The 12,910-nt window shown below is 43.5% G+C and overlaps 1 protein-coding gene and 1 long non-coding RNA gene across 2 annotated transcripts in view; one reads left to right on the forward strand and one right to left on the reverse strand.

Moving 5' to 3' along the window:
- Positions 1-9,287, forward strand: part of TMC3 (transmembrane channel like 3) — a 53,799-nt gene extending 44,512 nt beyond the window's left edge. Inside the window, exons 20-22 of the mRNA XM_082448919.1 lie at positions 1,718-1,755; positions 3,428-3,677; positions 7,122-9,287. Coding sequence (XP_082305045.1) covers positions 1,718-1,755; positions 3,428-3,677; positions 7,122-7,941 — 1,108 coding nt within the window. The 3' untranslated portion in view covers positions 7,942-9,287. The remainder of the gene's footprint in view (positions 1-1,717; positions 1,756-3,427; positions 3,678-7,121) is intronic.
- A 935-nt stretch (positions 9,288-10,222) lies between these two features.
- LOC309654693 lies at positions 10,223-12,895 on the reverse strand. Its single transcript, XR_014260419.1, has 2 exons — positions 12,596-12,895; positions 10,223-10,262 (listed from the first exon to the last, which is right to left on the reverse strand). It is a non-coding gene; the product is annotated as an uncharacterized lncRNA (long non-coding RNA).
- Between the last annotated feature and the right edge of the window lie 15 nt (positions 12,896-12,910).

The raw sequence follows: 12,910 nt of genomic DNA on the forward strand, positions 1-12,910 counted from the left end.
TGGTTGTCATTACAGTAAGTCCCCTACATACGAACAAGTTCCGCTCCGAGAGCGCAATCGTTAAGTCCAATTTGTTCCTAAGTCCAACAAAGTTCACCCAGGTACCCAACTAACACAATCAGCTACATAGTACTGTACTGTAACAGGTTTATAATACTTTTCACACAAATAATATGTAAAAAACAAACACAAAAAATAAAGAAAACATTTTGACTCTTACACTACCGTACCTTGAAAAGTACAGTAGTACAGTACAACAGCTGGCATACAGGGGCTGGCATCGAGTGAACAGGCAAGAAGAGTTACTGACTGGAGGAGGGAGAGGAGGTGGGAGATGGTAGAGCTGAAGGACCGTCAGCAATAGGAGACAGAGGGCGAGCTGCAATTTCACTCACACCTGACGTTGATGGAACGCACTTTCACATCTTTGAAAGTTCGTAACTTGAAGGTTCATATGTGGGGGACTTACTATACCTTCTCTCCCATCTGGGGCTCAAACCATAGATCTCAGAACAGTCAGAGGGAAACCAACACTCCCCAATCCTTCCACAGTTTCTCCTCCTCTGCACACCCCAGGTGCTCCCCCAGGGCCAGGACTGGGGCGAGGCAAGCGAGGCACCAGGCTGCCAAACTTAGAGGCACAGACTCTCAGGGTCACGCCGACCCTGCACTCCCACAGCCCCAATAGTGAGCACCTCCTTAAATTTGACCCCTGGATACCTCACTTGCTTCACTCAGTCCCAGAACCCCATGCAAAAAACTTCCACCTTTCTCCATTTTAAAAAAAACAACTCTCACAAATATCAATTCATGTAAAGAAACACCAATTCATTTCATATATAGTCAAAAAAGAAATGCATCTAGGAACTTCCCTGGCAGTCCAGTGGTTAAGACTCCGTGCTCCCACTGCAGGGGGCCCAGGTTTGATCCCTGGTTGGGGAACTAAGATCCCACGTGCCACATGGCATGACCACAAAAAAAAAAAAAAAGAAAGAAATGCATCTGGAGTTGCAAAAGGCATTTTTATGGAAACACACATCTCCCATGTGGTTGATCCATATTTTCTCTTTTGTGTCTCAGCCAAACCATGCTTAGCAGAATCTCAACATGGTCTATCAAAGAGCTGCCCCTAAAAATGAAACTTGCCAGAGATAAAACATCAGCTCTCAGGTGTCAGCATTTATTCATTCAAGTAACAGGCTTAGGACCAGAGCACACCGTCCCCAGGTAATGGCAGTAGCTCAGCCATGGCCCAAAGGATTAGCAGTGATACCTACATCATTCCCCACCCCCACCCCCAAGAATAGTACAGTAAGTCCCCTACATACGAACCTTCAAGTTGAGAACTTTCAAAGATGTGAACGTGCCCCTGTATGCCAGCTGTTGTACTGTATTACTGTACTTTTCAAGGTACTGTGCTGTAAGATTAGAAATGTTTTCTTTATTTTTTGTGTTTTTTTTAATGTATTATTTGTGTGTGTTTGTTTTTGTGTATTATTTTATAATAGTATTATAAACCTATTCCAATACAGTACTATATAGCCCATTGTGTTAGTTGGGAACCTAGGCTAACTTTGTTGCATTTACGAACAAATTGGACCTATGAACGCGCTCTCGGAATGGAACCCGTTCATATGTAGGGGGCTTAACTGTATTTGTTACTCCTTCCTGCTAAATCCAAAACAAACATATGGTTATCATTTATATTTTAGGCAAGATCTGAAGATAAGAAAAAGGTTGCCCAAATGGTAGAAGGTAAGTACAAACAAAAATTCCTGATGTCTCAGTTGGTGAGCACTTTAAAAAAACAGCAGTTTAAGCTTCATCACGAATAAAAATTCCTACTCCACTGCGGTTTTCACGATTAACTAGACACAATAAAAATCTAGGGATATAAATGTTGGTTTATATCTACAATTTTTACATCACACCCAGGCCTGTGAATAACCCCAAAACACGTCTGAAATCACAAGGAAATATTGAAGTAGGAGAGAAAAAGAAGCACAAAAATCTGAAGAAAACCCGTAAGAACATCTTGGCCTTATTCACTTTTGTGTACTTCCTCTCAATGGCCCGTTTTTTCCTTGCAAGCCCCCCTCCCCAGTTCTCTGCCCCTTAGGTCATGTCCTCTCTGGCCCTGCCTGCAGAGCAATGCCAGGTGGGCAGGTCCAGCCATGAAAAGAGATTCCCTGGTATGAAATCCAAACCCAACGGGCACACTTCTTCCCATCTTCCCCAGCAGCACCTGGACACACTTGTTCCCATCTGGGCTCATCGAGGGAAAAGGAAAGAGCCTCCCTGTAGAAAGAATGATAATACAAGGAGCACAAGTCTGGTGTGGGCTGAAGGGAGGGGAAAGTGGGCAGGTGCAGCTCAAAGGAAACATGTCTGCCACTTGGAGCCACTAATAAGATCAGTGGGCAATGGCAACATGGCATACGTAGTCCATATTCTTCCTCAGAAGATAAACAAAAACGAGACCCAAAAAGCCTTTGTTGGCCAACTCCTTTGTCTGCTTTAATGCAGAGCTAATTGGGAGGGATGTGTTTCCTTCCTAGAAAATGCCTGAGTAAGAGTCATGAGGCCTAAGGGTTGTGTTTGCTCCATCCACTTCTTCAGAGAGCAAGCCTACAGATAAAAACTGCTATGGAAAGTGACATGTGCACGCTGCTATATTTAAAATAGATAACCAACAAAGACCTACTCTATAGCACAGGGAACTCTGCTCAATGTTCTGTAACGACCTAAATGGGAAAAGAATTTGAAAAAGAATAGATACATGTACATGCGTAACTGAATCACTGTGCTGTACACCTGAAACTAACACAGCACTGTTAATCAACTATACTCCAATAACAAATAAAAAATTTTTTAAAAACTGCTATGGAAAGAGACTGCAGCTCATGTTATAAAATTCCACTGTAATTATCAAGTATTATTTGCCAATGAAGCATAATTTAGTTCAGGTTGCCTTCACAAACTAGGATTTCTATAAACTTTCTCAGGATAACAATATTGTCATCTAATGTTTTTCAAGCCCAAGACCACACTGTTTTTCAGAATGCTCTGTGAACTGTTTCCAAAAAATCCTAATTATCATCTAAGCTTCATCGTATCCATTGTATAGATAAAGAACCAGAGCCCCAAAGCTGGTGAATAACCCACTTTGCTAATGGGGGCATCAGATGGTGCATGTGTAAAGCCTCGGGGTTCATTTGATTCCTCCTACACTCCCTTCCAGCTCCAACTGTCAGTGAAGAAATGATTTGAATTATGAAATGTTTGTCACCCATGGGGTCAGGAGTATCTGCAAGTGCACACAACTGTTTGTAGACCCACCTGTTGGAAGTCAGGACACTTGCAGCGAAACCAACCTGAGCGTGTCCCCCCTCAGCTTGTCTTCCCCTCACCCTCTCTCTTCCTGCAGCCCGCATCCAAACCCAAGACGAAAGCACCAAGAGGTTTCCAAAGGACAGCGATTTCGGCAGCCAGCTGTCCTCGGCTCACTCGGCGACACCTCAAAACAATGGCAATGTGGTCAATTTCGACTCATCGAGTAGCAAGAGTAGCAGGGTGGAGACCATCACCCAGCCCACGCCCCCGAGTCCCCAGCCAGGACCAGGCAGTCCCAGCTTGCCTCTTCCTGGCATCTCCAGATCGGGGCGCAACACTACCAGGTGAGTTAACTGCAGCTTGGCAGGAAATCTGCCTCCTGGGTAATACTTACCAGTGATGGCCCAGAGCCATTAAGAGCAGGATAAAAAGCCATTAGGGATGCTGAAATGTTAGGGACAGCAACGGATAAGGAAGGATTAGGTGATGAAAAAGAGCAGGAGACCAAAGCATTATTTTCCCGTTGAGAAGAACGCAGATCTTTCAGAGCAGAGGAGACTGTCCCAGTCATCCAAACCTGATGGAGCGTTTTAGAAGGATAAAAATTAGTTCTTATTTTTGTTGTGTTTCTTTCCAAATATAAAATAAAGTTATAGTTCAGTTTTTGTGCATCAAAAAACAAAAACAAAAACAAAAAAACCGTTAGGGCTTCAAAGGCCCTAACAGGTTCAGGAAGTAAGAGCCATTAAATTCCATTTCTGCCTGAAGGCCACAAGGCCATTTCTGCCTGTTGACAGCTGGTATTGAGAAGAAATGAGGGGACAAAGTTTGTCAAACAGGACAAATTCTTCCTCCTCGGCCTTCTGCCATATGACCTATAAGCAAACCTTCCTGCCAACCTAGGGTATTTATTTCTATAGCCTAAGAAAAGAAAATGCCTTAAAAAAATTTTTTTTTTCCATTGGGGACCTGGTTTAATGAATGGAGGGATTAATTTTAATTAGAATATTAGTTGTTTGCTTGTCAATGGCAACAACACTCTAACTCAAAAAATTCCAAATTAGCATAATCCAAACACGTTTGTATTGTAAAGAATTCTCTAGTATCTAATTCAACAAACTTTTATTGAGAATCAACTCTATCGTACTCTCTGTGATGGATACTACAGATTAATCAGAAACATCTCTGCCTCTAAGAGTTGAAAGTATAGTGAGAGAGGGATGTAGTTAAATATTAGATAATGTGATCAATGCTATGCTTCTGTGATAAACAGTATGTTTTCAGAGGACAAGGGGTGTTGAGATAAAGTCTATGTGGAGAATGCCTAAATATTTCATAGGAGAAATCATATTGGACTTGGACCTTAAAAACTAAGTAAGAGCTCACCAAATGGAGAAGAATCAAGAATGTACCATAGTGTTGAGTAATAAACTGGTATTAATGAAAAGTCATTTTTTAAAATTAAGACTTAAAAAAAAATTCTTGTATTTCTGGGATAAACGACACTTGGTCACAGTGTACGATTCTTTTTATTTATTAAGAAAGAAACTAGAATATGTTCCGGAGCATTCTTGGTTGGTTACAGACAGTATTGCCTAAGCCATATACCAGTTTTTTAAAAAAAGTTTGCAGCTCTTAGTCAATTAATTCCCTCTATTAAAAGGAGACAATGACATTTGTCGTAAAAAAAAAAAAAAAAGTGGTTACTCTGTGAGGTGATGTATGTTAATTAGCTTGACTGTGGTAATCATTTCACAGTGGATACATATATTAAATCAAGTTGTACACATTAAACATATGCAATTTTTATTTGTCAGTTATACTTCAGTAAAGATGGGGAGGAAAAGCTCAATTACTATTCCACTGTCTAGATACGCTATGACTTCTTTAACCAATCTCCGTTTAATATTTTTTGGGGGGGATATAGAAAAAATGTTATAAAGAAAACACAAAAAATTTTAAAATAAAAAAATAAAAACCAAAAAGAAAAAAAAAGAATGTACCATAGTGGAGAATAAGCATGAACAAAGGTATGATGTTATGAAGAAGTGAGGCATCTTTGGGAAATGACTGCAGCAAAGGGAGCCTGGAGGGAAGCCAGAGATGATGCTGGAAAGAAGTGTAATACGGACCACTAAGGCCTTTGAGTCTCTTTGGAGTTGGGACTTTATCTCTCTTTTTTTTAATTGAAGTATAGTTGATTTACACAGCAGTGTTAGTTTCAAGTGTTTGTTTCAAACACATTTCAGTTATATAAACATGTATATACATATATATTCTTTTGTATATTCTTTTCCATTATAGGTTATTACAAGATACTGAATATATCAATAGTTCCCTGTACTATACAGTAGGACATTGTTGTTTAAATTTTTTTTTTATCTTTTCATTTTTTCACTCCAGACTGGCTATATTATCGGCAAGATCTTTTATATTTTAGTTCCAGGCTGGCCAAGTTATGGGCAAGATCATTTCTGCATTTGCATGGGTCAATTATTTCAGTTGTACCTACACATAAGAAAGCAGTAGAACCCTGCGCTCTTTTCAGGGAGGTAGGACATCTAGAAGGATGCACTGACCCTAACTTACATGGAGAATTATATCTGATCTGAATGTAACACAGTGAAAGCAATATAGATAATATATAGGAGAGTTGTTTGGCAGGGGTAAGGGGTAAGTTTGTTTTGTTTTTAAAGACAATGACTAAGTGAACAAAGAATTCAAAATCTTGCTATATTAGGAGATGTCTTCATGTATCTATTGGGCTTTGGTACGGAGGAGAGATTCCAATAGTCCTGGCTAGGTGTCGACTGAAAAAAAATGCACAACCTAAAATTTGAGAGTTATGTTTTATTTGGCGGACTTACTGAGGACTATGGTCTGGAACATGGCCTCTCAGATGGCTCTGAAGGACCGTTCCAAAGAAGGAGCCAGGAGACACAGCAGTTTTTGCTGAAAAAACCCACGTGGTTGAACATCAAAGCCTTACTGCTAATCACAAAACAGACAGACATTTCAAGTTAATGATTTTAGTGCTTTTCTATCTTCTAGGGAAATATGCAAGAGTCTGAGCTCATTGAAGTTATTCCTTTGATACACATCTTAACTATCTAGGGCCAGTGTCTTGTTTTTCTCCATCCCGAATTCCCCTTAGGGTACACCGTCAGGGCAGCCGCAGTGACCGATGGCTTTACATCCTCTGTTTTCTGAAATGACAGGTGACATTCTTTGTCCACATAGGCTATGGGGAGGAAGTGTCCAAGAACCTGGACAGCTGCATGGCAGAGATAGTGAGGGGCAGTGTTCCCAGCATGTGCTCCACAGTTCTTAGGCCCACTATGTGCTCCTGGACAAAAGGAGGTCTCCGTGATGAAATACACCGGCACAACACTCTTTGCCCTCCATGGAGATTCACGGTGCACATCATTACGTTAAGGGTTCTGAGAATTCCAGCAGTAAAGAAATCTATTTAACCCAGCTCCCCGAAGCCTCCTGTGCATGCAAGCCACTGGACACCCATTAGGAAATTTTTTTTTTTTTTTGTCCTCACTGCACGGCATGTGGGATCTTAGTTCCCCGAGCAGGGATCAAACCCGTGCCCCCTGCAGTGGAAGCACAGAGTCCTAACCACTGGACCACTGGGAAATTCCCCACTGGACACCCATTAACATTTCAGAACAAGTTTCAGTGGAAATGCAGAGAACTGCTGTTCTGGCTCGCAGTGCTGGGACAGCATAGGGGTCTGTGAGCACCAAGGCTGCAGGTGTTTAACCACCTCTGTCTTTCAGGTATCCACGCGGCCTGTGTGCAAGCACAGGTGATCTTTACAGGAAGAGATCCTGCACACCTGGAATGTTTACAAAGCACATCGAAGACGTTCACTCGGAGCCTCTTTTCCCAAAAGACCTTCAGCAAATCGACCATGGATCAAGGGTCTCAGCCTTGGTGCCACGGGGTCGTAGGTCCCGTGCCCCCAGATACTATATGGTTAATGAACGTGACCCTCACCAAAAAAACCATTCAACTTTCTGGCCAGAAAGACGTTTCAAGATAGACATCTTTGGGGACCCTGTGGAGATGTACCCCAGGAACATGCAACAGTGTATGCCCTGGGCCTCTCCACAGCTCAGTGAAGAAGAGGAGGAGATGCAGAGGAGAAAAGTGAGCAGACGGGCTTTCTACCCACGCTCCCTGACCGACCTCCACGGGGCTCCTCATTTTTATGTTGGCAAAAGTTTAGAAAGTCAGGGCCTGACTCCTGAGCTCCAGAGACGGACGCATTACAAATCTTGGAATGATGGCGTTGAGGGTCAGCTTGACCGGCCAATGTATGTGCATAAAAAGCCACGCTACCGGAATTTCCAACACCCCCAGCACCCTCTGAAGCCCAGAGTTAAGGCCAAGTTCGAGCCATCCGTCACAGAATCTGATTCCATGTCGGCAGCATCCAGCAGTGACCAGCAGAACAGCAGCACCGACCAGTGTCTCCAGGTCACCCGCAGCCAGCCCAAGTTTCCGAGGTCTGCGGGCCAGTTTGGCAGGAGGAAGGCCATATCTAGGCAGGAGCTGACCACAGATCTGAATGACTTGATTTGTTCAAATGTCTAGGGCCTTCTTCTGGCGTCCCATTCATAGAGATCAGAGGCCTATTGGAATGCGGTGTAGCGTGACAAGTGTATGGTCCCTCCCTTTCTGGGAAGAGAGACAAACACACCCAGTAGTTGAGATCCGTGGGGCGTATCCAGGCACGTGGCCTGCTGGCTGCGGCCCTGAGAGCCACAGGGCTATGACTCCCTAATCTACAGCAACCATACACAAGTCGGGGGGGGGGGTCTGTTTCCGGGGGGTTTCTTTGGGTCCAGCCACTTTAGGCCATCATTTCAAAAAACCTCAGTCCTTGACCTCCATGCAGGGTGACCCCAAATCATAGGCAAGCCAGACAGCTGATCCAATTACAGAAGACTCACCCCACGTGTCTGCCCTTGTCCTGAATCTTAGGAGTGGCCTGATCGTATTGTAATGTTCTCTTTCAGCATACAAAACTCAGTCCTCCCTGCTAAGCACCCCGAAATGAGGTGGCTGCCCTTAAAGATTTCACAGTGCTTAATTACTTCATATCAATAATCAGTTTAGTCATGACCAGAGTAACTAAAATTTACTGAGAGCTTACCATACTGTTTACCCAACTATCTATCTGTATTAATTAGTCAGGATACTTGGGTTGGAGGTAACAAAATCCCCAGGGTTTACTGGTTCCTTTAACTGGGAGGGTTGAGCATCAAGCTGGCTTCAGGCTCAGTTGGATCCAGGTGTCAAACATCTTCAGGATTCTCTCTTCCACCTCTCAACTCTATGTCTGTCTGTTGACCTTGTTTTCTCCTACTGCTGACAGGCTTCCTCCATGTGGTAGCTGGAGGAGGAATGCACAGCCACAGAAAATTCCAGGTTGATGGCACCCAGCCAGTGAGCCCCGGGGAAAGAACAGAGCTGCCCCTCCCCACTTGACGTTATCTTCACCTTTATGGTCAATGCCTCTTTCACTGGCATATGCGGGGGTTTGGCAGCCCTGAGTGTCCAGCCTTCCGTGGTTAACCAGACGTGCACCCCTATTCCTATTTCCATGGTAACTTTTCGCTTTAAATTGTGTCTTTTAAGTTTTCTGTCTCCTCCAACAGACGGTGAGTGCCTTTGGGAGAGGAATGGTGTTTATTCATTTCTGCAGCCCCGGTACCTGACATATAACAGATACTGTACTTGCTTTCTCTCGCTGCATAACAAACTTAGTGGCTTAAAACAACACTCATTTATCATCTCAGTTTCCATGGCTTAGCTGGGTACTCTGCTCAGCGTCTCAATCAGGGTGTCGGCCAGAGCTGACATCTCATCTCAGGCTAGGGGGTCACCTTCCAAGCTCATGTGCCTATTGGCAGAATTCATTTCCTTGAGGTTGTAAGACTGAGGCCCGAGGACCTCATGGGTGGGGTCTGATCAATGGAATCTACAGACGTCAGTTATTCCTTCTACCCTGTCAGCTCTGAACTGCAGCCTCAAGGAGATTGCTAAATAAAGAGCGACCCCAAGCTGGGCTGAGCAGCTCTGTGGGCAGCTCCCACCCTCCCCGGCTCTAGCCAGATGCTCTCCCTGCCCTGTCCTGGCCTCCAGAGGCAAAACAGACCAGAGGCCTGCCTACAGCTGTCCCAACTTCACCCGTCTCCTGCTGCCAGTGTGTACCAGCCTCAGGGATAAACAGTTTGCTTCTCCAAATATTTCATATATACCCAGGACTGGCATTTTCTGGCAGCAAAGATTAAAGTCTCTTATAATGCTAGAAAAATTTTAAAACCTGTGCTCCGTTTTGTAAGTATAAAAATCTCTTAAACGTTCGATGTCTAGCAAAAGTCGCTTTCTACAGCAAGACTAACTTTCCTGCAGCTTTGTTTTCATAGTGTGTTATCCCCAAACAAAATTCTAATAGGTTCCAGACTGAGAGGGTCCGGAGCTGCAGCTTTCTAGAAATATTCTGCATTGAATTTTTTAATGATGCTTTTTATTTGTTTAATAAGTTTTTAAAAAATTTATTTATTTATATTTTTAACTTTGGGGCACGTTGGGTCTCCATTGCTGCATGTGGGCTTTCTCTAGTTGCAGCAAGCGGGGGCCACTCTTCCTTGAGGTGCGCGGGCTTCTCATTGTGGTGGCTTCTCTTGTTGCGGAGCACCGGCCCTAGGCGCGCGGGCTTCAGTAGTCGTGGCACACGGGCTCAGCAGTTGTGGCTCGCGGGCTCTAGAGCACAGGCTCGGTAGTTGCGGCGCACGGGCTTAGTTGCTGCGCGGCATGTGGGATCTTCCTGGACCAGGGCTCGAACCCGTGTCTCCTGCATTGGCAGGCAGATTCTTAACCACTGTGCCACCAGGGAAGTCCCAATAACGCTTTTTAAATTTAAGAAAACCTACATGTTAGTAATTAATATATTAAGCAGTATATGATGATATAAAATGAAAAAGAAGTGTCCTGTGGCATTACCCCCTCCTGTTAACAGTTTATTCTATACCTTTCTAGAAGTGAGTATTCCAAACCTATAGTACATATATAAACATACATAACATATATGTAAACATAAAAATATAATCATATATAAGCACATCTCTAGTTATTTCTCTTTCTCACTCAAGATATATATTTATGATATATATCTCATACTATGATATTATATATAAATATTTATTTACTGTATACCAAGCACCATTCTCATTGCTATTCATTCATTAAATCCTTTAACCCACATGTCAACCCTATGAGTTAGTACTACTATTTTTCTCATTTTCCAAATGAGGATGCAAAGGTCTGGGATGGTCAGTTATTCACCAAGGTCACAGCTAGTAAATGGTGACACTGGGATTTGAACCAGGGCACTCTGACTTGAGCCCTGACTCTTATTCTTATCTACAGTACTGCTGTCCTTCAATTTACATTTTTAAAATATATATAGTGTATATTTTTCCTGTTAGTACACATATAAACATTTTATTTGGTGGGGTAAGAATTTAAATAATTTTAAGTTATTTTAAAGTTAAGTTTGAAAATACCATTTGTTTCCTTCATAGACACTGAATTGCTCTTGATTAAAACCGTCCACTCATATCCGTTCATACTTCTAGTTCCTTAGGCTCTATTGAGCATTTCCTGTCTGTTCCAGCCCCACCTTTTTTCATCTGGGCCACACTATATTAATGGCTACATAATAATCTAATAAATGGATATCCTGTAACTTTGTTTAATCTATTGACAAACACTAGGTTGTTTCCAGTTGCAAGATCAATCTTATACATCTCTGTGCAGGAGTTGCTGGGTCAGAAAACAAGTAAATTAAAATTTTAATACATATTATTTTGCTCCCAGAAGGTTACATAAATTTACACTCTCACCCACAGAGTGTAAAAACAACTGTATAAAGTTGTGTAAAAACAACTGTATAAAGTTGTGTAAAAACAACTGTTTCTCCATACACTCACCAACATGGAATTAACCGCTGTCAGATTTGTCAGCCTCTTGTTTGTCCTTTGTTTGTCCTCTGAAGGACAAACCTCTTCAGATCTGTCCCTCAGATAGGTGTAAAAAGTGTCCCCTTGTTTTAATTTGTAATTCCCTAACTATGAGGGTGGTTCTGCATCTTCTCATATCCTTGTTAGCTATGCTAATTAATTTTTCTGCAAAGTGTCTGTTCATATCTGATGGGTTCTTTTCGTCTGTTGGGTTATTTGAAAATGACTTAGTGATTTGTAAGAGCACTTGGTACATTAAGAAAACTTCCTTTTAGTTAAAATATGCTCTAATTTTTCCCTCAGACTATGATCTGACTTTTTATGAGATTTTGATGTGCTTAATTTTTTAGCCATGGTTAACTTATTGGTCCTTTTTTTTTTTTTTTAATGGCTCCAAGGTACATCCACATGCATTTCTTCACTTGCCTATCACAGTGGCATGGGGAGACATTCATTATGGTCCCATTTCACCTACAAGCAAACAGGCTAAGTGACTTGCTCAAAAGCACACGGCGAAGTGTGGGTGAAACCAGGTCTAGAACTTGGACTCCCTAATTCCCCATCCGGCTTCTTAACACCTGGCAGCCCATCACATCTTCCAAAAAGGGGTTTCAAGTAGTCATTTTCTTTACACCATTTTTTTTCAAACCTTTAAATGAAATAATAAGCACACACAACAGAAAATACAAACTGATCTCAGTGTTGACCTTTTCAAATATTTAGTTGGTTATAGCACTGAAGAGGAGGATAGGATAGGAGGCTGGAGGGATGTGACCCCCCCACTCACCCTCCAAGGTAGATGCCACCCAGAGGCACAGAACCCTGCGACCTCTTATCTGGAGCCCAGCTCTCTCCCAGATGCCAGCGTATCCCACTGTCTCCCGGACATCACATAGAGGTCTTTCAGGCACCTCCAACTGAACATGCCCAGAACTGAACGCACCACGTTCTCCCTCCAGCCTGTCTTGTCCCGAGCTCAGCTAAGCCACCCGTAGCTCAAGCCAGAAGGTGGGAGTCACGATGCTTCCTGCTCCTCCGGCCTCCACCATCTGTCACAGAGATCTCTACGTTCTACCTTCTAAGCGCTTTACGGGGGGGGGGGTCCTCTTCTCCCCACCCCCACCACCCAGCCCCTGCTCCAGACCACCTCCATCTCTCCCACTATCGCTGCAGCTTCCTAACGGGCCTCCCAGTCTCTACGCTCATTCCCTCTTGCACACCTGCAACAGCCGCCCTAAAAAGGTATTTCGGATGGAAATTTCTCCGTCGTCCAGCCTGGCTGAAAGCCTCTGTGCATTCAAGACAGAGCTCCACGCTCCTTATACAAGTCTACGACGTTGCCCACGACCTGGCCCAGCCCACTTGGCTCTCCACCACTGGCTTTCTCAAGTTCCGGCGTCCCAAGCCCCTCCTTGAGCTGGGACAGGCGAAAAGCAGGTCCTGCAGGACCTACGGGGAGCGCCTTGGACCCCTCGGGGCGAAGGGCGTCCTGCAGTGACCGGCCGGTGGATCTCCGGCCCTGCCAATCTCAGAGC

The sequence above is a fragment of the Balaenoptera physalus genome, assembly GCF_965194825.1.
Source record: "Balaenoptera physalus genome assembly, chromosome: 2".
Taxonomy (NCBI): Eukaryota; Metazoa; Chordata; class Mammalia; order Artiodactyla; family Balaenopteridae; genus Balaenoptera; species Balaenoptera physalus.